This window comes from Euleptes europaea, chromosome 4 (genome assembly GCF_029931775.1).
Source record: "Euleptes europaea isolate rEulEur1 chromosome 4, rEulEur1.hap1, whole genome shotgun sequence".
In the NCBI taxonomy this organism is placed as follows: domain Eukaryota; kingdom Metazoa; phylum Chordata; class Lepidosauria; order Squamata; family Sphaerodactylidae; genus Euleptes; species Euleptes europaea.
Window position 1 is genome coordinate 1,164,141 of NC_079315.1, and position 26,896 is coordinate 1,191,036.

The 26,896-nt window shown below is 45.6% G+C and overlaps 1 protein-coding gene across 5 annotated transcripts in view; it reads left to right on the forward strand.

Moving 5' to 3' along the window:
• The window catches only part of KCNMA1 (potassium calcium-activated channel subfamily M alpha 1), a 372,162-nt gene that overhangs the window by 289,914 nt on the left and 55,352 nt on the right, over window positions 1–26,896 (forward strand). For all 5 annotated transcript variants that reach the window (XM_056848906.1, XM_056848907.1, XM_056848910.1 and 2 more), the window contains 3 exons: window positions 2,332–2,425; window positions 15,097–15,220; window positions 22,133–22,357. In XM_056848906.1, the coding sequence (XP_056704884.1) occupies window positions 2,332–2,425; window positions 15,097–15,220; window positions 22,133–22,357 (443 nt within the window). The remainder of the gene's footprint in view (window positions 1–2,331; window positions 2,426–15,096; window positions 15,221–22,132; window positions 22,358–26,896) is intronic.

Genomic DNA, 26,896 nt, shown 5'->3' on the forward strand with positions numbered 1-26,896 from the left:
ACTTGATAGTTGGTAAATACATGACTAAATGCTTAGGCTGCTTTGTAGTGCGTGCTGCAGAGCTTGTGTTCACAATATTTCAGCAATCTTTAGCTCTACTGGTGCATGTTACATTATTATTATTATTAATATTAATAATTATTTCTTCACTGTTTAGACTTTTTTTTGCCTAAATATTGGTCTCTAATTATCTTTTTCAGTTGTTTGTTTCTCTTTTGCAATGCACAGGTGTGCTCTTCCTGGTATCCCTGAATCTCATGGTGATAGATGTGCACATTTACGGGACTTTTAACGAAAAATAATCCCAACTATCCGTTGTTTACGTTATTCCACTTTTCTTTGTGGAATCAAAATAAAGACCTCCTCCTAAGCTAGTGATTGTGATTGGTGGAAACACCGCTTTGGAAAGACATGTCTACCAAGCCTAACCCTTTTCGGGCAAGATCTGTGTGTAATTCTGATGATCGGCAGACACCCTTACGTATAGGTTGATAACTCACTATTCGTTCTGTCTGATCTTTAACTCTATGGGCTGATCCACGTGTATACATGATCCTTGTGACTTCTGTGAGGACTTGGTATGATGTGCGTTCTGGGAATTCCATGCTTCCCAGAAACACATGGGCCCAATTGGCGCATGGAAGTCTTCAGCTTCCCCTCACCCCTTTTCCTTGTCCTGAATCAGCTCTGGGAAGCAGCTATTTGTTCCCCTGACCACTTCAGATCAGGAAAAAGGCACAGGGGAGGGGGGAGCAGCAGAAGCCACTTTTCCACACTCCCCATGGCCCTGATCCAAATTGGGCCCGTTTGCTCCTGGGAGGTATGGAATTCTCAGTGCATGTGGTTTGCAAAGTCGTCCTGGCAGCAACAAGGATTAACGTTTTCCCTGGTTCTTTCCAAGTGTTGTTAATGATCTAATACAGTTTTGTTACAATAAAAAGAGGACAGAGTTGGTACATGTTTTTGATTACTTACTATCTGACTACACATCCCTGGTCAAAATCAGTAGGATTTACAATAGTTGCCACTGATTGGGGCCAGAGAATATCATTTAACTCATTCTCAGTGGGATCTGGAGTAATTAGTAAATGCATAGGCATGCTTTTCATGGTATCCTTTATCTATATACAGATCTCTCTCCAGAGGGTTCACAGCATTTATAAAATACAATTGCATTAAAGATCTTACAGTTTAATGATTAAAACTATAAAAGGACTCATTAGAATTTTTCTCCACTGCAAATAGATTTTCCCCAGTATTCTTTGTGTACATGGATGTAATTGCTACTCCATGTTAGTATTCATTTCTTTTTACCCTGAAGGTAACTACTACCTAATTCTTAGACACTTTGACTCTATTCATCTGATTTTGTTTGTTAGTTATAGGATGACAATTAGCCTATTTTTGTTGTTTCGGTCTGCATATCAATTGATCTAGCTGAACATTGGCTCAGAGCAGCTGTTGGTAACAGTCAGAATGTTGATCTGCTAATAATCTTGAATGGTACAGTCCTTTACATGGCTAATGGTGGTTAGATAGTAACTTGCAGCTGATTAGAAACCTCACTGTAATTGTGTTTACGGTAGAATTCACTGCGCCTGAACGTTTGTCCAAAGGATGTTCTGTTTCTAGCAACCTTCTGTTTACTATTAAGAAAATGATCTTCCACTCAATGTGTACTTTATCCTCATTAAAAGAATATCTCCGACAATTTCCATCCTTCGTTATGCAGGACGTTCTCCTGTCATTTGCTATCGTTCGGCTTGCTCCTGAGATAACGGCCCCCTTTGTGATAAAGGGTGAATCAATGAGTTCTGAGTGGTACTGGAGATCTGTATACGACTGTGTAGTTTTGATTTAATTGCAGCGTCGAATATCAAGGCACTGAATGCTTTACATCTCTCGATGAAGACTCTATGGTCTGGCATTTAAGTAGAAGAAATGATGGGTATCATGTTCATTAGCCGAGTGCAGGCCGGCAGTCGATGTTTGGATTCCAAGTAGTATTTAATCTTTTGGCATATGCAGCAGAATGCTAATTTTTGTCCTCCGAAAACACAGCTTAACTGACAATAAGACTTCACTAAAATATGAGGCCATATCCAAAACTTCTTCAACCAATGCTCTGCTCCCCCCTTCCTCCTTTCCCCTCTTTTCGAATTGATCTCTTTGACTAACACCGATTTGGTTTTCGAACTTAAAACAAGAGAGCAACGAAGTAACAGTGTGTGAATGGGATCTGAGTGTGTGTTCTTGGATATTTCACCTGGTTTTCTTTTAGTGTGTCATTTTGAGGGGGTTCGTAACCTCACAAGTTGCCTGTATTTCCAGTTGAAGACGAGCAGCCCTCGACGCTGTCGCCCAAAAAGAAGCAGCGGAACGGAGGCATGAGGAATTCGCCCAACTCCTCGCCCAAGATGGTGAGGTGAGGCTCGACACCGCTCATATCTTTATCTCCTTTCCTCTGTATCCTTCCTCTCCCGACCGACTCTCCTCCCGCGGTGGAAAGACGGGGAGGGGGGTCACGGCAAGGTGGTGGGGAACGGAGAAGATTGCTAGATGCTTTCTGAAAGGCTGAAGTATTTATTCTGTCAGCTTGTCAGCAGTTAATGATAGAGCTGGGGAAAAAAAATCTGTCATGAAAAACAGTTTGAAAAGCTGTTTGAAAAATACATAGGCTTTAAAGTCTGGGCTGTCACCGGGGCCTGTCCGTGTGTAGTTCTTAAACAGCAGTGGCACTAATGATAGCGCCAACCAATCAGAAGAACCCGTGTGGTTAGTTTGCCCGAGGCGGTTCTCTTTTTGTCGGAATCCCTCCGAGGACTGTTTTCTGTACTTAAGGCCATATGTGAGATGTATCATCACAATCAAAAATGAACCTGAATATTACCTTCCTTTTATCCTGTCGATTGAAATCAAATTTCCTCTCATTGATTTTGACTGATTGTTGTTTTTTTTTTTTTTAAAGACCTGATAATCTATGCACTACCAAAATTTCAGAACGAATGCTGTTTTACTAGGGATGAAAGCAATATTAATTATGAAAAGCAGAATGTTTTTTTTAAAGGAGTACAGATACTAGGAAGGCAGGTAAATTCACTTCTTAGTGACCCCCCCCCCCCCGTATTGCTAGATGTAGGGCGGTCCAATCAGGTTCACTCCCATATGATTTTCGTAAAACAGATCCAAAGCATAATTTCTAGGGCTGGTATTGAAGAGATGTATATTAAAATTATATAATATATAGATGTGCCTGTGACATTCTTAGTTCCTCAGATATTTAACCTCCAAATTCACACTGAATGTCACTTTCAGCAAAATGTAGTCATCACAATTCAGAAATACACCCACCCACCGTGCATAAGAAATGTAGCTAATCTTTTTGAAATATCTTTGTCTTCCTTCCAGTTGCTTCGCCTAATAGAGGAGGCACCAAATCCACATTTTGTCTTACTTTTGGCAATATTCTATGGGAGATTTTTGGATTGTTTTTTTAAACTCCTTCTGAAAGTATAGAGCTTCCCTCTGTGGGAATCCACCCACCAGTTTCTGATTTTACAATTTCGTGAATCAGGCTTCCAATTTATACGTAGGAAATGATCCATTTCTTCTTTATTGCCCCAGCAGACCAGGGCAAATATCAGGGCATCCTTGTTTCTCCAAGCCATCTTGTTTTGGTATCTAGGACTGCCGGACCAGAATGCCAACATTGATTCACAAAGGGGAAATGTCTCCAGCTGTGCCCCCTCTGCTGCTCAGTGGATTGTTCAGAAAAACTCCCTGACTTCTCGTTAGATTAGCCAAGCCTCTGATTTACATGGCTGTCCACAAAGGGAAGGGTAGGAGCATAGAATCATAGAGCTGGAAGGGGCCATACAGGCCATCTAGTCCAGGGGTGTCAAACTCATTTGTTACGAGGGCCAGAGATAACATAAATTTCACTTGGGCCAGGCCATGCCTCGCCAGCCCAGATTGGGAATGGGGGATGGCCAACTCAACTGGCTCGTGGGCCAGATAAGAGCTCTCAAGTGGCTGGATCCGGCCCGCGGGCCTTATGTTTGACATCCTTGTTCTAGTCCAACCCCCTGCTCAATGCAGGATCAGCCTAGAGCATCCCTGGGTATAATGGACACACCACCAACTTCCAAATTTTTATGATGCCTTTTGTCTTTACACCCTCATTTTCAGTTTACTTATCCTTGAGTTCATCTACCCGGCCAAAAACATTAGGCTTATTCGGTTGAAATGGAGGGGAAAAAATTGTAGTCCCCTCCCCCATTTCTCCCTTCGTCATCTGATAGATGTAGTATAAAGGTGAAAGAAAAGAAAAGGGGGAAAGAGAGTCAGAGGGAAGAGAGCGCAGCAACATTTGGAGCGAAGTCCCCTCTCCCTGTTTGCTATGTAAAGTATGCCTCATTTCTTTGATCTGGAGTCATAATAATTCTAGGGAGTTATACTGTTTTCATATGCTTCAAAGATGTGTCAAAGTTTTGCCGCTTTAGGGGACTTCTTTATTCTACTGGCTCTTGGGTACCGAGATGACAGGTCCTCGGCACTAGGTGCTGGCTTTTTTCAAGTCATCGCCTTCAGCAAAACATCAAATTACCAAATACGGGCGAACACACTTCTACACAAATGCCTTTCCTGTAGATATATTATACCATATATATTAAATACTTTAGTGTTACACAGTACATTTTACGGGCAATGGAAAGTGATGGTTTGAGGTAGCCTTAGGGGGACTTCCCCCCCCCGCCCCTTCCACAAGCCGAAAAAGCTAGTGTATACCGTATCAAGGATGGTTTTTACAGGACTTTCTGCCCGAAGGCCTTTGTAAATAAGTAATGATCAACAGATTGGCTGTGGGTTTTTGAAAAGCATGCCTGTGTCAGCTTGCATGATGGGGGAGAATTTTCAAAGTGGAGCCGGCTTTCATTGCCTGCTGAAGAGGGACTCAGGGAGATTACTCATCCTGAGCTTGAGCTGTCTGCTCGGTAACACATCAGAATTGCTAATCATTGGTTGGGCAATGAGTGGGAAACTCGCCAGGACCGGGCTCCCTGTCTTCCTTCCTTCCTTCCCTGGACTCAATTCACCCTTCCTCGACGGACGGCTTCGGCCTTTCCCCATTGCCACACCCAAACAGCTGTTGTCGACCATAACAGGTATCATAACAGGCCATACCTGGAGCATTGTGTGCAGTTCTCGAAGCCTCACTTCAAAAAGGATGAGGACAGAATGGAGCGGGTGCAGAGGAGAGTGACGAGGATGATCAGGGGCCTGGAGACCAAGAAGCCCTGCGAGGAAAGGCTGAAAGACTTGAGAATAATCAGTCTGGAGAAGAGGAGGTTGAGGGGGGACAGGATCGCTCTCTTGAAGTATTTGAAGGGCTGTCCCTTAGAGGAGGGCAGGGAGCTGTTCCTGTTGGCAGCAGAGGACAGCGCCCACAAGAATGGGTTTAAATTGCAGGCGGAGAGCCATTAATGGGAATTGGTTCCTGATTACCTTATTTTTAATTTTTAAAATGTGACAGGACCAAATGGTGACTCTGATCCAAATGTGTGTCTACTGTTTACACTGGAGGAGACGAGAACAGATCTTGCAGCTTGGATTTGTAGTTATTCAGTGCATGCAATAGAAGGTGTTATCAGACTCGTTCTCCTTCCAGTAACCAGCAGTGACATAAAATAGCACGAGATGAACTTAAGCAAGTTTGTGGGTATGCCAAATTTGGGTTTTCTAGAAATCCATTTCCAGAAGAAATTAAAGAATTTTACATCTAAAGACATATGATAAATTCTGAAATAATGTGTGGCTTGCCCATTGAGAATATTATGTTGCACCCAGTGAATGCTGAAAATTAATATTGTAGAGCATTGCTGGTATCCAGAAAATCAATTGGGGAAAGTCTGTAGCTCAGTGGTAGAGCATCTGCTTGGCATGCAGAAGGTCCCAGGTTCAGTCCCCGGCATCTCCAGCCAAAGGAACCAGGCAAGTAGGTGATGTGAAAGACCCCTGCCTGAGACCCTGGAGAGCCGCTGCCGGTCTGTGTAGACAATACTGACTTTGATGGACCAAGGGTCTGATTCATAATGTAGGCAGCTTCATGTGTAAATTAGTTTGTGCCTTAGAAGAAAGCAATGCTTCTCTTCATAGTTCCATGGGCTAATTTTTGCAGTCATTATACATATGTGCTTAGTAAGTAGGGTTGCCAGGTCCCTCTTCGCCACTGGCGGGAACTTTTTGGGACGGAGCTTGAGGAGTGTGGGGTTTGGGGAGGGGAGAGACTTCAATGCCATGGAGTCCAATGGCCAAAGTGGCCATTTTCTCCAGGGGAACTGATCTCTATCAGCTGGAGATCAGTTGTAATAGCAGGAGATCTCCAGCTACTACCTGGAGGTTGGCAACCCTATTAGTAAGTACAGAACTTGTGAACTCAAGAGAGTCATAGAATCATAGAGTTGGAAGGGACCACCAGGGCCATCAAGTGCAGCCCCCTGCACAATGCAGGAAATTCACAACTACCTCCCCCCTCCACACCCCTAATGACCAGAAGATGGCCAAGATGCCCTCCCTCTCATCATCTGCCTAAGGTCTCAGAATCAGCATTGCTGACAGATGGCCATCTAACCTCTTCTTTAAAACCTCCAGGGAAGGAGAGGAACCGCTCTAACTGTTAAAAAATTCTTCCTAATGTCTAGACGGAAACTCTTTTGATTTAATTTCAACCTGTTGGTTCTGGTCCGACCTTCTTGAGCAACAAAAAACAACTCGGCACCCTCCGCTGTATGACAGCCCTTCAAGTACTTGAACATGATTATCATATCCCCTCTCACTCTTCTCCTCTTCAGGCTAAACATACCCAGCTCCTTCAGCCTTTCCTCATAGGACTTGGTCTCCAGACCCCTCACCATCTTTGTTGCCCTTCTCTGAACACGTTCCAGCTTGTCTACATCTTTCTTAAATTGTGGTGCCCAAAACTGAACACAGTACTCTAGTTGAGGTCTAACCAGAGCAGAGTAAAGCGATACCATCACTTCGCGTGATCTGGACACTATACTTCTGTTGATGCAGCCCAAGACTGCATTTGCCTTTTTAGTTACAGCATCACACTGCTGACTCATGTTCAGTGTTTGGTCTGCTAAGACCCCAAGATCCTTTTCACACACACTACTGCTCAAACAAGTCTCCCCCATCCTATAATTATGCATTTGATTTTTCCTACCTAAATGGAGAACTTTACATTTGTCTTTGTTGAAGTGCATTTTATTAGTTCTAGCCCATTTCTCCATCCTGTCAAGATCATCCTGCATCTTGGCTCTGTCTTCTACCATATTTGCTACCCCTCCCAATTTAGTATCATCTGCAAATTTAATAAGCATCCCCTCTATTCTTTCATCCAAATCATTTATAAAGATGTTGAACAACACAGGGCCCAGCACAGACCCCCGAGGAACTCCACTAGTCACTTCTCTCCAAGTGGACGAGGAACCATTAACTAGCACCCTTTGGGTACGATCTGTCAATCAGTTGCAGATCCATCTAACAATAATAGGATCTAACCCACATTTTCCCAATTTGTCAACTAGAATACTATGTGGAATGTTATCAAAAGCCTTACTGAAATCTAGATAAACTATGTCTACAGCATTCCACTGATCCAGCAAGGTAGCAACTTTCTCAAAAAAGGAGATAGGTCATTCTGCAGAACAAGGCAACAACTACAAAACCAAAAAGAAGGGAGCAGCAGCAACCAATAAAAAAATAGAGCTATAAATAGGAGGTAAAAACCTAAAAACAAAAAGGTTCAGAAAAGAAAATATATATGTGTCTGTTTATCTCCAAGCACAATTTAAAAACCTTGAGTATGTGTGTAAGAGAGTGAAATACTTCAACCGGAAAACAGAAGAGGCATAATGTCTATTAGGCATCAATGCCTGTGCACCCTTAATGATGACCGATAAGTAAGAAAAAACTAAATGGTCATTTATGCATGGGACGTTTTGCCTTAGATTCACCACTCTCTAGATGCACATTTTCCCCAAATTCTCAAAACTCAAAAATAAGTCCCTATGCAGAGTTTTGAGGGTAAATGTACATTTAGAGAGAGGCAAATGCAAGGCAAAACCTCCCATGCATAAATGGCCAGAGTGTTTCGACAAGTCTCATCAGTGGTCAAAACTAAACATGCACACAAGGTCACAAGGATTAGACAAAGTCATTTGCTACTTTGGACGGAGTATGCTGTGTGTTACCATGCCTGGGTTTCTTGCAGGAGATTGAGGGTGGGTTCCCCCTCCCGAGCTTATGTCTTTCATTGGTATTATATACAGAAATCTCTGTGGATGATATTTACTACTCTATTATAATGTACAGGCCCGACTTGGGCCATTTCTGACACTTATCTGCTGTGGCACCTAGTTATGGCCATCTGATTAGGATTTTAATGGTTTTAATGTTTACGGTTTTAAGGAAGTCTATTGGATATTTGTTTTTAGCTGTTGTTACCCACCCTGAGCCCAGTTCGCTGGGGATGAGGGAGGGTTATAAATTTGAAAAATAAAAAAATAAATGAATAAATTTCTGCATGGCTGTTCCCTCGCGGTCACCCCGCTGACTACTTCGGGGCTTTGCCTTGATTATGCTTGCATTTTCCGACCGTCAGAGGTCGCCTCGCTCTCCCCTTGCGTTTCTGCGCATTTTACCTGCATTTTCTGGATGCTGGCGAAACACGAATCCAGAATACCCAGGCAAAACATGTGGAAATGCACAGGGAGAGTGAGGTGACCTCTGATGGTCAGAAAATGCACGCATAATCAAGGCAAAGCCCCGAAGTAGTCGGCGGGGTGACAGCAGGGAAGCAGCCATGCAGAAATGGCCTTGGTTTCACACTTTTTATGTGTTGGTTTTGATATTCAGTCCTGGGGCACTCGAATGTTCCCTTTTGACCACTGATGAAGATGCGTTGTCGAAACGGGGGTGGGTTTTTCTTACTCATCTGTCATCGTTAAAGGTATATTTTATGTTTTACATATTAATATAAATTGTTTTGGTATATATTAGGAGGGTTTCCTTTTTTGGTTGTTTTACTTTTTTAAACACATGAACACACGAAGCTGCCTTAGACTGAATCAGACCCTTGGTCCTTCAAGGTCCGCATTGTCTACTCAGACCGGCAGCGGCTCTCCGGGGTCTCGGGCTGAGGTGTTTCCCATCACCTACTTGCCTCGTCCCTTTAACTGGAGATGCCGGGGATTGAACCTGGGACCTTCTGCATGCCCAGCAGACCCTCTACCACTGAGCCACAGCCCCTCCAGACAAGTGCAGTCACATGAACACATGAAGCTGCCTTATACTGAATCAGACCCTTGGTCCATCAAACTCAGTATTGTCCACTCAGACCGGCAGCAGTTCTCCAGGGTCTCAGGCGGACACGTCTTTCACACCACCTACTTGCCTAGTCTCTAACTGGAGATGCCAGGGGTTGAACCTGGGACCTTCTGCATGCCGAGCAGATGCTTTTCCACTGAGCCACAGCCCCTCCCCTTTTTAAACAAGAACTTTTTTTTTTATTGTGTTTAGATACATATACATGTACACACACATATATTTGCTTCTCTGCATGGTGACTGGGCAACAGAATTGTGACAACTCCCAGATCCACATGAACCCTGCTTTACTACAGTTGCTGGCATGGCTGAAGAGCGCAGCCCACCAGAGTGTTGAAGCGCACGGGGTTTATTTAGAGCAGATGCTTGCTTTGACGTTATCTCCCGCTCGTTTCAGGGGCATTTGCACCGGAAGAAGTTCCCGGTGGGTTGTCCCTCTGGTCCTCGGCGCTTCAGAAGCGACAGTTGCATGAGTCCAGGGCACAGAGTTAGGAGGAAATGTCAGAGCTGCTGAAACAATGCCTCTTAATGCAGAAGCAAATGGCATCTGACAGGGCCCAGGGGCTTGAAGAGCAAACAAATAGTTTGTCCCTGTCCACTCCCAGCTGAATGGTATACTTGACATCGGCCTCTAGCCAAGCGGCATTCGCAGGAAAGGGTCATTATCATTAGAGTCCCTGATCGCACACACAAATCACAGAGGCTCTAGATCTGCTGAGGTTCTCGTCGGTTATCAAGGAGAATCTCATAACCTTGAGGATTTTCCTTCAATCTTGCCAGTGTGGTGTAGTGGTAAAGAGTGGTGGTTTGGAGCGGTGGAGTCTGATCTGGAGAACTGGGTTTGATCCCCCACTCCTACACATGAGCGGCAGAGGCCGATCTGTTGAACTGGATTTGTTTCCCCAGTCCTACACATGAAGCCAGCAGGGTGACCTTGGGCTAGTCACAGCTCTCTCAGCCCCACCTACTGCACAGGGTGTCTATTGTGGGGAGGGGAAGGGAAGGCTATTGTAAGCCAGTTGGAGTCTCCCTTAAGTGGTAGAGAAACAAACCCGGTTCTCCAGATTAGAGTCCACCGCACTTAACCACCGCACCACGCCGGCCTGTGTAATGCCGTGGATAGATAAGGAGGGCAATGATCCAGATGTTCCCCCTGCATGCTGAAGTCTACCCAGATGTACGCAAGGTCTGAGTTGCCAATAGCCATCCTGTGAGTTAGGAATATCAGAGCACAGCTGGAACGGCAGCTTCGTTGCTATCATTTCTTCAGTCTAACAAGAAAGGAGGACCCCATAAGAACCCCAGTGAAAGTGTGGACATTTCTCTCCGTACCGCTCCATACCTAACAAAGCTTATTTCCCTTGTGCTCTGAATCCCCTTGGAAATTTCATCGCTGATTAAGTTTGCGAAAGTAAAGGTCAGCCGGAGAGTGTCATTGGAGCAGCGGGCGCACGCGCTGGTGACAAATTCTCATTACAACTTAATGCCGTCGGTACAGACTGAAAAGGGTCACCGGGAATGGCTAATGTTAGCTGACAAATGTTGGGTGTATTAGTCACAAAACATTTGCAGGGTTCCGTCAGAGCCGCGTGACAACCTTTGCGGCCGGTCCCAGCGAGCTGCCGCGGCAGTCGGCGGAGCCTGCCTGTGACGGCCCGTCAGTCTTGTCTTGGCGGGCCTTTGCTGCGCCAGTCAGAGCAGTCAGGGAAGATTGAAGTGACAGAGACCCACTGAGCAAAGAGCGAAACATACAGCAGATGATGAAATATTCAGCCGGGGTGTAAAAGCTCTAAATGCTTTTTCAATTATTAGCACCTGCATTTGCTGCCTACATCTAACGCTAACAGCATGTTAATTGCCACAATTTGTTAGGGCGGCTGTACGAGGAAACGGGAAAGGAGCGAGGTGCTACCCGCTGCGTCTCGAAGATGAGGGTGCGTGTGCTGGGTGCCCCCTTCCCCCAAAACCCGAACTAACCAGGTAATTACTTTTAGCAGACATGGAAAACTGAAGATACTTCCATGGACACAGTGCCCCCCCCCAAAAAAGAGGGAGTTAGAGCATACTCTTTCATGAGTCACGTCAATACATGTAACTGCCTTATACCATCGGTCCATCAAGGTCAGTATTGTACACTTTGGCAGCGGCTCTCAAGCAGAAGTCTCTCCCATCACCTACTGCCTAGTCTTTTTAACTGGAGATGCCAGGGATTGAACCGGGGATCTTCGGTGTGCGAAGCAGGTTCTCTCCCACTAAGCCATGGCCCCCTCCTCAACTTTCTGTCTCGGAGGGCAAATGTTTCTGAACATCTGCCAGCAAACGTGGAGACCGAGGGCTGTTTCATAAACCTATCTATCCTATATGTGGTGGGCCTGGCCGTGTGACCTTCACCACACAGGGTTGCCTGAGGCAAAGGCTCTCTGCTTCAGTGGGTTTCACTTAGGGTTGCCAACCTCCCGGTACTAGTTGGAGATCTGCTATTACAACTGATCTCCAGCTGATAGAGATCAGTTCCCCTGGAGAAAATGGCTGCTTTGGCAATTGGACTCTATGGCATTGAAGACCCTCCCCAAACCCCGCCCTCCTCAGGCTCCTTCCTCAAAATCTCCAGGTATTTCCCAACCCAGAGCTGGCAACTCTATTATTAGGGTTGCCAATGTCCAAGTACTAGCTGGAGATCTCCTGCTATTATAACTGATCTCCAGCCAATAAAGATCAGTTTGCCTGGAGAAAATGGCTGCTTTGGCAATTGAACTCTATGGCATTGAAGTCCCTCCCTTCTCCAAACCCTGCCCTCTTCAGGCTCCTCACTCAAAATCTCCAGGTATTTCCCAACCCAGAGCTGGCAACTCTATTAGGGCAGTAGATGATGTGAAAGACCCAAGAGAGCTACTGAAGTCTGAGTAGACCTCCATATTTAGAGGCAGTGAACCTCTGAATTCCAGTTCCAGGTGGCAACATCAGGCCTTGGCCTCTGTGCCCTGTGGCTGGACCTCCAGAGGGACTGGTTGGCCACTGTGTGAGACGAGGTGCTGGACTAGATGGACCATTGGCCTGGTCCATCAAGACTCTTCTTACATTCTTAGGAGTGGAAAATACTGGCCTAGATTGACTGATAGTATAAGGCAGCTTCATATGGGTTGATGTGCAGCTGGGGGTACGGGTGGGAGTAGGCCATACTTGTCACAAGTAACAGAACTCCCAGAATATACAGAAGGGGGGGCACATTGAAGAGAGTTGGGAAGGGGAGGCAAGACTTGTTTCATCCTCTTGATTTTTCTCCTCCATTTCCAGGTCAGTCAGAGGATGTTCCAAAATTGAAAACTCCAACAGGATGTGTTTAGTGTACTTGCAAAACGCTTGCACAGAGAGCCGGGCTCTTTCAAACACGACGCCCGCTCTCTAGCTGCCGGTTTGCTGGGAAAGGGATTTGCGGTTTCGCTCTAGGCTGTTGTCTTCTAGGCAGGCTTTTTGGGGTTGCGGCTGCAGCATGGCGTTTAGTGTCGTTCTTGAGTTTAATTGACGCTAAGTGGCATTATATGCTCTGCAAAAACCCTGAAAAGATTGTGCTTTCCTCTCCACTTTAACTCAGGCGCACATAATTTTTGCCATAAGAACAGTGGAGTCTATTTATATGGTCAGAGAGAGAGAGAGATGTGAGAAATGAGGCTCGGTCGCTTTCCTGAAGCACGTACAATTGGTCTCTATTTATTTTCCCAGCACAAAAATTGTGGTTATTGCTGCACATTCAAAACGTTCAGCCTCTGGCTACCAAGCTTAAAATAATGCTCTTAATTTTGAACTGGCAGGGTCCTTTTCCTCTCTGTTAAAGGTTTCCACAGATTCTCAGCTTGTGCCTTTGCCATAATGCACACGTCCACGAGCTACGCTTCTAAGTTGGGGGCGAGTTAGTTGGAGGAGGGGGGGCACATGGCTTTATTCAGTCAAGAGCATGTGCATGGTGTAGTGGTTAAGAGCGGTGGTTTGGAGCGGTGGACTCTGATCGGGAGAACCGGGTTTGATTCCCCACTCCTCCACATGAGCGGCGGAGGCTCATCTGGTGAACTGGATTTGTTTCCCCACTCCTACACATGAAGCCAGCTGGGTGACCTTGGGCAAAGTCACAGCTCTCCTAGAGCTCTCTCAGCCCCACCTACCTCAAAGGGTGTCTGTTGTGGGGAGGAGAAGGGAAGGTGATTGTAAGCCGGTTTGCTTCTCCCTTAAGTGGTAGAGAAAGTCGGCATATAAAAACCAACTTCTTCTTCTTCTTCGTCACAGTGCAGGCATGTGGGATGGGAGGCTCCCGAAGGTTAGTTTGAGGCAACTCCTTAAATGCGAATGTGTATGTCATTCCCTAGCCAAGTGGGTTTGAAACCCTGGGGAAACATTTTTCACATCTGCTAAGGAACCGAAGTTGCCCAGGGTCGGACTTGCTCAAAAGAAACTTTGCTGGCCTCTTCATTTGTCTAGCCGGTAGCTCACGCTCCGTATGCATTTGAAGATCTAGGAAACCAACTTTTGCAGCCCTACTGAGCCTGGTTGTTGCGCTGTCAGAGAGACATTGGTAAACAGAGTTGTAAATAAGTTGTTGTAGCCTAATTGTAAACAAGCTGAACGAACACAAAACTACCAAGGGACACCTAAATGTGTACAAAGACCCAACGGTAGACCCCCAATCACGCAACCCCCAGTACTGCAGCGGGCTGTAGGCTCCTTTGGGTCTGTTGACTTTGCGATTGACGTTACTTGCTTGGACTCTGGACGTTGCAGTACTGGGGGTTGCCATAGAGTCCAATTGCCAGAGCGGCCATTTTCTCCAGGGGAACTGATCTCTATCGGCTGGAGATCAGTTGTAATAGCAGGAGATCTCCAGCTGGTACCTGGAGGTTGAGCAAACCGAAAAAAATAATATAACAGACACACAAGCCACAAAAAAGAGATTTAAACATAAGCATGGATAAAATAAAATGCATAAGAACCCAAATTTAGATTGGAAAGTTGCTTTGCCTCCTGGTCTCTCAACTCTAGGCGATGACAAAAGGAATTATGCACTGTCATCGTTATTATTAATAATAATATATATGCTGCTTTGAAGGTTGCCATGGATACTGTAGCAGTCAGGGGGAAAAATGGACGTTGTTGCTTAGTATTAAAATCATGTATTCCTGATGTGGGCATTTGTTAGTCAGTTTGCTGTAAAATGACACACTGCTGAATCTTTAAAGGGCTTCAGTTTGGGAAAGCAAAATAGGATTGGGCAAATTGCTGAAATATTTAAAGTGCAGCCTGTTAAAGCTTTTACTTCGAAGGGCGTCACGTCAGAAGTTGTATGTGGAGAAAGCGAGCAATTGGCTTTCGGTCCTCATGCGAGTCCGTCAGCGAGGGGGGCAGCCCCCTCCCGATCGCTTCTAGTGCATCGCCGATGCTAATAGGCCCTTCTTCTTTTGGGGACGGGAGGGGAAAGAAAGCCTTTATGAGCCGTAAGGTGTTGGAAAGGCGAGTTTAACCAAAGAGGTTATTGATGAAAAATTATGGCGGGCGTATTTCTCGACCCCCTTAGTTCCCCGCGCTTAAAAATTAATCGCGTCTTTTTCATCAGCCACTTTAAAGCAGGTATGTCAAGACGTGTTACATGCCCGGCTTCTCCCCTGCATGTAGCCTGTTACGGCCTCCCCCCGTATTAACCTTGTTGTGTTTCTTTCCCCAGACACGACCCCTTATTAATACCTGGCAACGATCAAGTTGACAACATGGATTGCAACGTGAAAAAATACGACTCCACGGGCATGTTTCATTGGTGTATATCCAAGGATATTGAAAAGGTTATTTTGGTGGGTATCTGAAACAAATACCTTGCTGGGTCAAATCCATTAATGGTGGCACGTTTCTAGGGGTTGCCACCCTCCGGGTGGAACTTGGAGATCTCCTGCTATTACAATTGATCTCCGGACGGCCAAGATCCGTCCCCTTGGAGAAAATGGCGGCTTTGGAGGGTGGACTGTATGGTATTATTCAAAGCACAGTTGTGCATTTCTCCCTGAAGGCAACAGACATGAGCAGTGGAACGAAACCAAGGGCCCCCACCACGGTGATGACTAGCGTTTCCAGATCCCTCTTAGCCACCGGCAGGAGGTTTTGGGGGTGGAGTCTGATGAGGGTGGGGTTTGGGGAGGGGAGGGACTTCAGTGCCATAGAGTCCAAACCCAAAGCGGCCATTTTCTCCAGGGGAACTTCTCTCTATCAGCGGGAGATCAGTTGTAATAGCAGGAGATCTCCAGATGGTATTTGAAGGTTGGCAACCCTATTGATGACTCTTCCTGACACCCGCCAAGTGTTTTTAAAAAGTAGGCAGGGCAGGTAGTGCTTTTATCCACCAAGGATGCAGATTGGCCATTGGAGATTTAATTGGCTACACTGGTGTGTTTTTTTTAATGTTGCTTTGACAGCAGTTGCCACCACAGCACAAAGATCTACGCTGCGTTTCTGAAAGTAAGCTGCGGCAGCCATTTTGTGGTAGGCTCCACCTTTTGTGGTAACCATTTTGTGGCAGCCAAGCTGCGCCCACCAGCTTGTGTCAGAGTTCCAAAAGTGCCCGCCAGTCAAACATATTGGGGACCCCTGGCTTAGACAACTCTGACCTTCTCATCCTTCACCTTTATGGGTAAAGAGCTGAGACCCAAAGGTGACCGTAGGCAGTCAAATAACTACAGACACACTGAGTCGTCCAAGAGTCTGAAGATAATCATGTTTGCTTAATACAATAAAGTACTGCAGTATAAACGATAATTTGAACAAAGAGACATTAATTTTCTTGATAAAATACATACAAACAAACCATCTGTTCTACAGAGGATCCACCACTCCAGCAGTCCGTTCACACAGTGGCCAACCAGATGCCTCCAGGAAGCCCCCAAACAAGACGACTCCAGCAGCACCATCCTGCCTGTGCTCCACAGCACCTTATATAACAGGCCTGCTCCTCTGATCTTGGAGAGAACAGGTGTGCATCATGACTAGTATCCATTCTAACTAACAGCCATGAATACCCCTCTCCTCCATGAATATGTCCACTCCCCTCTTAAAGCCCTCCAAGCTGGCAGCCGTCACCACATCCTGGGGCAGGGAGTTCCACAATTTAACTATGAGTTGTGTGAAAAAATACTTCCTTTTATCTGTTTTGAATCTCTCACACTCCAGCTTCAGCAGATGACCCCGCGTTCTGGTATTCTGGGAGAGGGAGAAAAACGTCTCTCTGTCCATTCTCTCCAAACCATGCATAATTTTATAGACCTCTATCATGTCTCCCCTCAGCCTACCTGAAACAAGCGATCCTTTACATGCATCTTTTACAAGAGATCATTCATAACTATGCTGTCAACATGACGGAACAGACTTCACAGTTTAATAATCAGGTCCAATTAAAAACCAGCATTTTAAATGTGATTTATGAATGAGCTGATCCATCTACAGCTTATCTGGGGAAGGCTTGAGGGACAGACAGATTTCCAGAGCAAAAACTATTCCGTTACACTCAGAAGCTGTTCTGCTGTGTGCTGCTTGATTATCAAAGGCAGTTTCGGTATTTATGACACTCAACAGTAGCTGACCTCCACGGCTAGCTAAACGATAAGGATCCTGAATTTTGTGAGATTGGGACCCTAAGCATAGAGGAACCATGGATGCCGAATAGGGTTACCATCTCCAGGTTGGGAAATACCTGGATATTTTGGGGGTGGAGCCTGAGGAAGGCGGGGTTTGGAGAGGGGAGAGGCTTCAATGGGGGTATACTGCCATAGAGTCCCTCTTCCAAAGCAGCCATTTTCTCCAGGGTATCAGATCTTTGTCACCTGGAGATCAGTCGTCATCCCAGGAGATAACTCCAGCCACCAGCTGGAGGTTGGCAGCCTTATTGCCCAAGCTCTGTTTCCCCCGGACGTGCAGGGGTCTACACTTGTCTCTCAGGCCCCTGACAGCCATTCTGGGGTCAGCCCTAGAAACCGTCGGCTGCTGCTGCCTCCATGTAGTCTCACTTCCAACAGCCCAGCACTCCTACCAAGCGTCCTACCCTGCCAGGGCAGCTTGCTGGGTGACCCTTGGACTCACCACTCTTTCTCAGCCTGTTCTAGCTGACAGGGTTGTTCTCAGGTTAAAATGGAGGAGAGGAGAATGATGCTTTGGATCCCTGTTGAAGGAAGAACCACGGTAGAAATACCTACATAAGAACATAAAAAAGGCCCTGCTGGATCAGACCAAGGTCAGTCCAGTCCAGCAGTCTTTTCACACAGTGGCCAACCAGGTGCCTCTAGGAAGCCCACAAGCAAGACGACTGCAGCAGCATTGAACACATGAATCTGCCTTATACTGAATCAGACCCCTGGTCCATCAAAGTCAGCATTGTCTACTCAGACCGGCAGCGGCTCTCCAGGGTCTCAGGCAGAGGTGTAGTCACATCACCTACTTGCCTGGTCCCTTTAACTGGAGATGCCGGGGATTGAACCTAGGACCTTCTGCATGCCAAACAGAGGCTCTACCACTGAGCCACTGTTCCTTTTATGCCTTTAGTGGGGGCAACCATCAAACTGACTCAACTAATTAAGTATAACGAGAAGGCCTCTCCTAGTTGGTTAAGCATTGTCCTGCCTGTGTTCCAAAGCACCTAATATAACAGGCATGATCCTGGAGAGAATAGGTACGCACCATGACTGGTATCCATTTTGTCTAGTAGCCACGGATAGCCCTCTTCTCCATGAATATGTCCACCCCCCTCTTAAAGCCTTCCAAGTTGGCAGCCATCACCGCATCCTGGGGCAGGGAGTTCCACCATATAACTATGTGTTGTGTGAAGAAATACTTCCTTTTAACTGTTTTGAATCTCTCACCCTCCAGCTTCAGCAGAAATAATAAAATAAAAATAATTAAAATAATTTTAAAGTGAACATTTAGTTTTACACCACCCGGGGGTGTTTTTCAACAAAGTCCATTCTCCCCCCCAAAGTGGCGCTCTGTTTGATGCATTTTCAAGACAGATCTAGATGCGAGAGACGAGGCCCTGCCATCAAAAACAGCATCCCTGCGTGGATGTCCTGCCCCTTCCGTTTTCAGCAGCAGCCCTCCATCTCTGACCACTTGCGGTTCCATCCTCCAACGAGTCAGCTGAAGCTTGAGGCGGCCGCTCTTTATCTTCGCATCTTTGTGTCCGACTCTTTCCGTGTTCCTTTTATGCCGTTAGTGGCGGCAGCCATCAAACTGACTCGACTAATTAACTATAATGAGAAGGCCTCTCCTAGTTGTTTAAGTTCAGTGGAAGTTTGCGCCATTTACGTTCGTGTTCTCGAATCAAAGAGTAGCGAGGAACCAACTCTTCATCTCGTAGACAAAACTGATGATATGTGAAATGAGTTCCCTGGTGGGGTCTTCACTTTGTTGCAGTTGATGAAGCTTTTCTCAACATCTGTTCTCGCAAGATTTCACCGAACCGCTGAATGGTGCGACCAATAATGGTGACAGTTCTGGTTTACTCTAACGATCGGGAGACAAAACCTTGTTCCCCGCGTTCCTTGGGGAGTTGGTATAATAACCGTGACATTGTCTGCAGTTGCGATATTGGCATTTAAGGAATCGATGCACCAGTCAATTCCGCTGAGTAAATTGTTACGAGTTTGATTCAGAGCTGCTCAAATTGATATGCATTTTGCAGTGTGCGCTAGACCACTGTAGACAACTCTCCCATGCATTGCTTAATAACTAAGGGCGACAGATGTCAACTGGAATATTTTAAATATATTTCAAACAGATACGACACTAATGACCTTAATGCTCCACTGCAAAAAGTTTGCATGTTTTTTAAAAAAACGACGACATTGGGAATGCCCTCCTTATCTGATTGTGACTTAACTTTAATTTCCTCTATTTGCATGAAAAGGGTGGTTGGGGGCAAGGGGGTGGAAACATATTAATCCCCCTTCCTGGGAGCTATCATAGAAACTCAGGTGGCTGGTTAGCTTCCCTATTGTTAAGATCTGCTCTGAACAAAACAATATCTTTGGGTGAGGGCCAAATTTCTTAATTCACACAACATGTGTAACATTGGGAAGAACATCTTCAGCTCCCATGCCCCGCCCTCCACCCCCGATAGTCTCTCCCCAAGCTAAATTATTATTATTTATTAAAAAAATATTTTTACATTAAAAAAACCCACGAAATTCATATCTTTGTCCGAGGTTCATTATGATACCTACACATTTCTTCATCACTTAAACTGAAACTACAGGTTTCTAATGCTAATTACCAGTTTAGCAGTCTTCATAATTGCACACTAAAAAACAGAAAAGTTTAAGGCATGTGAGTAATGATCATATAGTGGCTGCCATTTTATCTTGAAGTCTTCTATTGAATTCATTTTCATCAAATATGTCAGTTTGAACATCAAAGCAAAGTCAAATGGTCTATTAGTCTACTCAGTGATGTCGGGAATCATACAGGTTTTCCAGTAGTTTGCGTATAGAATTCTTGCGGCGGTGGTCGCATATTGAAACCTCGGACAAAGATATGGATATATTTTTTCCAGATTCCTCTTCCCCCCATTTCTTTTTTTCTGTACCCCATTATATAAAAACAAAATAAAATTTAAAAAATGAAACAAATCACAAAATTCAAAAAAACTCATACATCATTTCAAACAGTAACCCATAGAACGTCCCAAAACCAATAAACGCTTTACTTGTCCTCATCTCCACATTCTAAACTTTTAAGCGTATTTTCCATTCTAGAAAGTATTGGGTTACATACAACTATCTAGATCTTTAGTGGGGGGGTTTTGTGTGTTTTTTTGCTAGCAAGTCAGTTTAATTAATACGTAGGTCTCTTTGACTTTATCCATCCAATTATTTAAATCTGGAAATTTGTTTCCGGTATCTCGCGAAATTTATTCTTGCTGTTGTTACCATATGGAGACATTTATCACAAAATTCCTTTTGCACATCTGGTCAATAATCTAAAAGAATTGTTTCTGGTTTCGCCGGAATATCTATTTCCAGACCTTTAGATACAATTTTAATCCCTTTCCTCCAATAAGATTTAGCTCTGCTACATTCCCACTACTTAGGATAAAAATCTGTTTTGCCAAATTACAGAATCCCCAAGTTAATTATATATGTTTAATTCAGGGGTTCCCAACCCTTTTGAGCCTGTAGGCACCTTTGGAATTCTGATTCATTGTGGTGGGCACAGCCGCAAAAAGGCTCCCACATAATGGCTGCCACTGGAGTTGGCGCCTACCACAGAATGGCTGGCGCAGCTTACCTTGAGTCACACAGTGAAGATCCTTGTGCTGGGGCGGCAGCTGCCACCAAAGCAATTTTTTAAAAGATCTGCACAACCAATCAAATCTCCATTGGCCAATCAGAAGCCTTGCGGGCCCTGCCCACTTAAAAAAAAAACTATAGTGCACAAAAGCATCATGTTGGAGACCCTTGATTTCATTCCTCTGCTCATGTCTGTTGTCTTCAGTGAGGAACGCATGACTGTACTTTGACTTAGTTTTAGGAGATAATGAAGTTATGTGGGGATGTCAAGTACAGAGTCAGGCCAAGGGCTCATCTGGCCCATATCTGGGGAGGGCATGACCCAAACAAATCATTCACTTACAGTGCAATTCTAAGCACAGTTATCCCTTACTTTTTAAAAAAAGATAATTTTTATTTCAAAAAGAAAAAAAATTACAACACAATGCAATGTTGAGACATTTTTTTCAACTTGGAAAAACTCGTTTCAAGAGTTATACCCCTCAAAGTCCACTGAAGTCAATGTAATTAGAAAGGTGTGTCTCTACTTAGGATTGCAAGAAGCTAAAATTTCCCTTCTCTTAGCAGACTCCTCTCGGGAGATAACCATTCAAGTAGCCAAATTTTGCCTCCGGTCTAGTGGGATTCGTAAACGGCTAATTGAAAACCTTTCCCCATAGAAGATATTTCCTCCTCTTCTTCAAATCATCCCTCCCACAATCAACAACTTTTATTATTTTGTTTTATTATTTTAACCTAACTTTGATTTTTATTCAGAGCTGATATTGTATCGAAATAAAACTTGATTGATTGATTTAGGATTGCACCGCTGTACCGCAGATTCGTGTGCAGCTAGGGTTTCACATGCCATTTTCTGTTCTCTGTCAGAGAAATAAGATGCCAACAACGCCGGACTGTGGATTGTAGCAACACTGACAGCTGCATAAAATAAACACATGCACACATACGTATGCACAACACCACCCCGCTAGCTGGTTTCCTGTAACGGGCCAGGCTTTGGCCAGGACAATTTGGGCCTTTGCTATCCTTTCGACAAGGGATGTGGTCAAAGAGATCAGTGCAGTGAGTTTGCACAGAGGCGCTGGTCCATCAAGTGATGCATCATCTTCAAACGGAAAGGACTTCCATTGGACTCATAACCATTTTATTAGGGCCGATGCAGGATCGCGTCTTGAGTGATCTTCATGTCTGGATATCCTTGGAATAATCGTTCACATCTATATGATGAACGCAGTTTGCTCCACTAAACTAGCACCCCAGAGTATGTGGGTTGGGGGAGAACTGTCTGTGTTCCTGGCTATTCTGATAACTTGTGTCAACCTATAATTTATTCCAGGTTTCATTGGCACCGACATTCATTTCTGTAAAGAAAAAAAGAAAAGAAATCTCCTTGATTTCCTCCATATCGTCTTCATCTCTGACTTTGTTTGGCTTTTCCAGACCCGAAGTGAAGCGGCGATGACCGTGCTAAGCGGACATGTGGTCGTGTGCATATTTGGGGATGTGACATCGGCGCTGATTGGGTTGCGGAATTTCGTGATGCCCCTGCGAGCCAGCAACTTCCACTACCATGAGCTCAAGCACATTGTGTTTGTGGGCTCTCTTGAGTACCTGAGGAGAGAATGGGAGACGCTGCATAACTTCCCCAAACTCTCCATCTTGCCCGTAAGTCCGAAAAGCTACATTTTCCATGCCCTCCCCACTTCCTTTTAAAGACACCAACTGAGTGGAACAGCTAGATTCATGTCCAGTAGAATCATAGAATCATAGAGTTGGAAGGGGCCATACAGGCCATCTAGTCCAACCCCCCACTTAATGCAGGATCAGCCTAGAGCATCCCTGACAAGTGTTTGTCCGGCCTCTGCTTGAAGACTGCCAGTGAGGGGGAGCTCACCACCTCCCTAGGTAGCTGATTCCACTGTCGAACCACTCCTACTGTAAAAATTCCCCCCCCCTAATATCCAGCTGGTACCTCTCCTCCCACAATTTAAACCGATTCTTGCAAGTCCTCTCCTCTACTGCCAACAGGAATGGCTCCCTGCCCTCCTCTAAGGGACAGCCCTTCAAATACTTCAAGAGAGCAATCATGACCCCCCTCAACCGCCTCCAGACTAAATATTCCCAACTCCCGCAGCCTTTCCTCGTAGGGCTTGGTCTCCAGTCCCCTGATCATCCTAACATGAACACATGAAGCTGCCTTCTACTGAATCAGACCCTTGGTCCATCAAAGTCAGTATTGTCTACTCAGACTGGCAGTGGCTTTCCAGGGTCTCAGGCAGAGGTCTTTCACATCACATACTTGCCTAGTCCCTTTTAACTGGAGATGCCAAGGATTGAACCTTTGACTTTCTTTCTGCATGCCAAGCAGATGCTCTACCACTGAGCCACAGCTCTCCTCTGCAACCCTTCGATCCTGCCAACATCCTTTTTGAAGTGAGGCCTCCAGAACTGTACACAAAACTCCAGGTGGTGCGTTAGGGATCAATAAAATATTTGGGGTTTCGAGAGTCAAAGCACCCTTCATCAGATCAGGACCTCTCTTCCTACTTGTATCTGACAGAGGGAGTGCTGACTCTCGGAAGCTTATATCCCGAAAATCTTGCTGTTGTCTAAGGCACTACTGGACTCGAATCTAGCTCTTCTTGGGCAGACCAACGCGGCTACTCTCCGAACCTCTCAACTAGATGGAGTCACGCCGGCTTTGATCTTGGACTCTTTTTTTCTTTCTTTTAACTTTTGTCTGGTTACCGGCCTCAGGACCTGGCCTTTTCCCCGTCTGCTGCATCTATGAAAACTCAGCCCGGGGAGACCTTATTAGGAGGAATTTGCTGATGCGCCCAGTCCCTTGTCAGGGATGAATTTCAGCGGCTATCAAATATATTAGCCACGTTATCTATTGAACGCTGGCTCCAGTTGCCCCGCGTGCAGCCAATTTTGATGTTATGATTTTTCCTGACAGAATGACAGACTTTACTTATGGCATTATTTATGCCTGTGAACCCTTTGAAAACATTTTGTATTATTTGTCTATCTCCCTAATCTATCTGTATCCGTAAAGACCTTCAAGTTGCCTGCTGGCTTCGCTATATTTAACAGCCTGACAGCAGCATTTCATCTTTTTAAGGGGGTTTAGGCGGTTGTACGAAAGGAGTTCCTTTTAATGCAAGGAGTCCAGAAATGAAAGGGGCCCGATCCGTCAATATGTGCTGTTGCCATGTATGCCTGACTGCTAACCATAGGGCATATTTAGACTACATCGTTGTTCGCATTCAGTGAGCAAGGCGTAAAGCAGCAAAGAGGACTGCAATAATTTCCGCATGAAGCGCTCGGCGTTTGTTTCCCCCCCCCCCCTTCATAAAAACCCACAGCTCTTTAAAAAATCAGTCTGGAATGTGAGAGACCGTCTTCCCCAGCTTGCTTCACAACACCGCTTAAAGCCACATCTTTCTTGTATGTCACCCTTTGTCCCAAATTTTTTTTTTAACGTACACATGGAACACATGAAGCTGCCTGATACTGAATCAGACCCTCGGTCCATCAAAGTCAGTATCGTCTACTCAGACCAGCAGTGGCTCTCCTGGGTCTCAGGCAGGGGTCTTTCACATCACCTACTTGCCTGATCTCTTTAACTGGAGATGCCAGGGATTGAACCTGGGACCTTCTGCATGCCAAGCAGAGGCTCTACCACTGAGCCACGGCCCCTCCCTGAAATATTTTATCCTGATTCAACGAAGAATACACGTGAACACATGAAACTGCCTTATACTGAACCAGACCCTCGGTCCATCAAGGTCAGTATCGTCTACTCAGACCAGCAGCGGCTCTCCAGGGTCTCAGGCAGGGGTCTTTCACATCACCTTACTTGCCTGGTCCCTTTAACTGGAGATGCTGGGATTGAACCTGGGACCTTCTGCATGCCAAGCAGAGGCTCTGCCACTGAGCCACGGCCCCTCCCCAATGCAGTAGAAGAGCTACCTCTGCACCTGTTTTTGATGCCCATTTTTATCATGCCAGGCATAATGTGCTCACCTACGATCTGCTCCATGTGGCCTGGGTAGTACTTCGTTTAAAGATTCCTTATTTTGTGCACTTATCTCAGTACATGCAGACTTCATGAGCCACCCTCTCTGTGCCCCAGAGGGAAGCCATACTGGTGCCCATGTAAAAGGAGTCAGCACATCGATCCTAATCCCTTTTCCTGTCACACCAAACCATAGGCGAGAAAGATTTGTGTGCAGCTACTGTGTCGTTTGAATTGTGCCCAAGGTAGAGTTGCCAACCTCCAGGTAGTAGCTGGAGATCTCCTGCCATTACAACTGATCTCCAGCTGATAGAGATCAGTTCCCCAGGAGAAAACAGCCGCTTGGGCAGTTGGACTCTATGGCATTGAAATCCCTCCCCAAACCCTGCCCTCCTCAGGCTCCACCCTAAAAACCTCCCTCTGGTGGCAAAGAGGGACCTGGAAACCCTAGTTCAAGGTCAGCCACGAAGCAATCTGAAGCAGTTATACTCCTCTAAGTTCATCAAAGTCCATGAACCTCCGAGGGTATAGCTCTGCTTAGGATCACACTACTAGAATTTGAACATCTTCTCTTCCGGCTGATTCATCATTTTAATCTTGCTGTGTGTATATTTATGTTCGCAGTCCTAAACGTATACAACATGGAGGGGAGTCTGCCTCTCTAAACATTCAGGGACACAGTGCCAGGGAGTTGGCATTAGCCCCTTCCCAGTTGCTGGTTTACATCCCCGCCACTCGGCAAATGAGGCCCTCCTTTTCACACTGTACCATGTTGAGCACTTAAAAAAAAAAGCCAAGCAGGCCATCTACCCTCCATGCTCCCTTGCTGTAGGGATCTCCTGGAATTGCAACTGACTATAGAGATCACTTCCTCTGGAGGAAACCCTATTGCAGAGGTATCTTTTTTTAAAAAAAGGTAAAAGGTCCCCTGTGCAAGCACCGGGTCATTCCTGACCCATGGGGTGACGTCACATCCCGACGTTTCCTAGGCAGTCTTTGTTTACGGGGTGGTTTGCCAGTGCCTTCCCCAGTCATCTTCCCTTTACCCCCAGCAAGCTGGGTACTCATTTTACCGACCTCAGGAGGATGGGAGGCTGAGTCAACCTTGAGCCGGCTACCTGAAACCGACTTCTGTGGGGATCGAACTCAGGTCGTGAGCAGAGCTTTTGACTGCAGTACTGCAGCTTAACACTCTGCGCCACGGGGCTCTTCCCAGAGGTCTCTACAACCAGCCAGAAAACAGATCTCCCAGCATCACCTCAGAAATGCAATGCTTTTGAGTAGAGCCAATTATTTCGTGCTGGAATTGCTGCCTTTGTATCTGTTGTGAGTTGCTTCGTGCACAGGGAAGGCAGGATAGAGACCTCAAAGTAAAGAAATAAACAGCCGCCCAGTTCAACCGTGAGTCACGTCAAATGAGTGCAGAAATCGAGGAAATGTGTGCCGGTCCTTCCCCGCAGAAATCAGTGCCTCCTAGTGCCAATCTAAACTGCCCGACGGAGCCCCCCAAAGTCACTGTACTGTGTAGAGTCTCCAGATGATTGGCACAACACTCGCCAGACCCTTATCTCCTGAGCGAGATCCTTGAGCACCCTGTGCTCGAATGCCGAGGATACAGAAACACAGCATTCAGGGGTCAAGAGTTTTTTTGTTTGTTTTTTAAATTACACTCATATTTAGGTAAACACTGCTTTGCGGTCTGTACATGAGGGCCATGTAGACACATGTCCCCCTTTACTCCCAAGGAAACATATTTCAAGATTAAAGGGTCAGTTGCCAAACAAAAGAATGAAAACAAAGGAGCACAACAACATTTTACTGTAAACGCTTGCATTGTCTAATAGGCAATTTTGCTTCCAGGAAACAGTACAGCGACAGTCCATTTTGACTTAGCGTCCTGTTTCTGTTTCAAAGGGCTTTAAATATTAGCCTGTTTATTTAAGCACATGGTGGGAGGAATTAGGAGGAAACGATTAACCTTTCCTGTGTATAGCTTCAGGTAGTTTTTGTTTGGGCTATTTAGACAAATGGGTTTCTCGTTCTCGCGCTTAGGCCCATAAAGCCATCCCTGCTTTCAACGGTTACCCTTTTGGCCAGAACTTACTTGACTCGATATTTTGATCGGCGGATGTTTGGAACACTCTTCCTTTGCTACGCTCCGAAAAGCAGAGCTCGCCGAACGG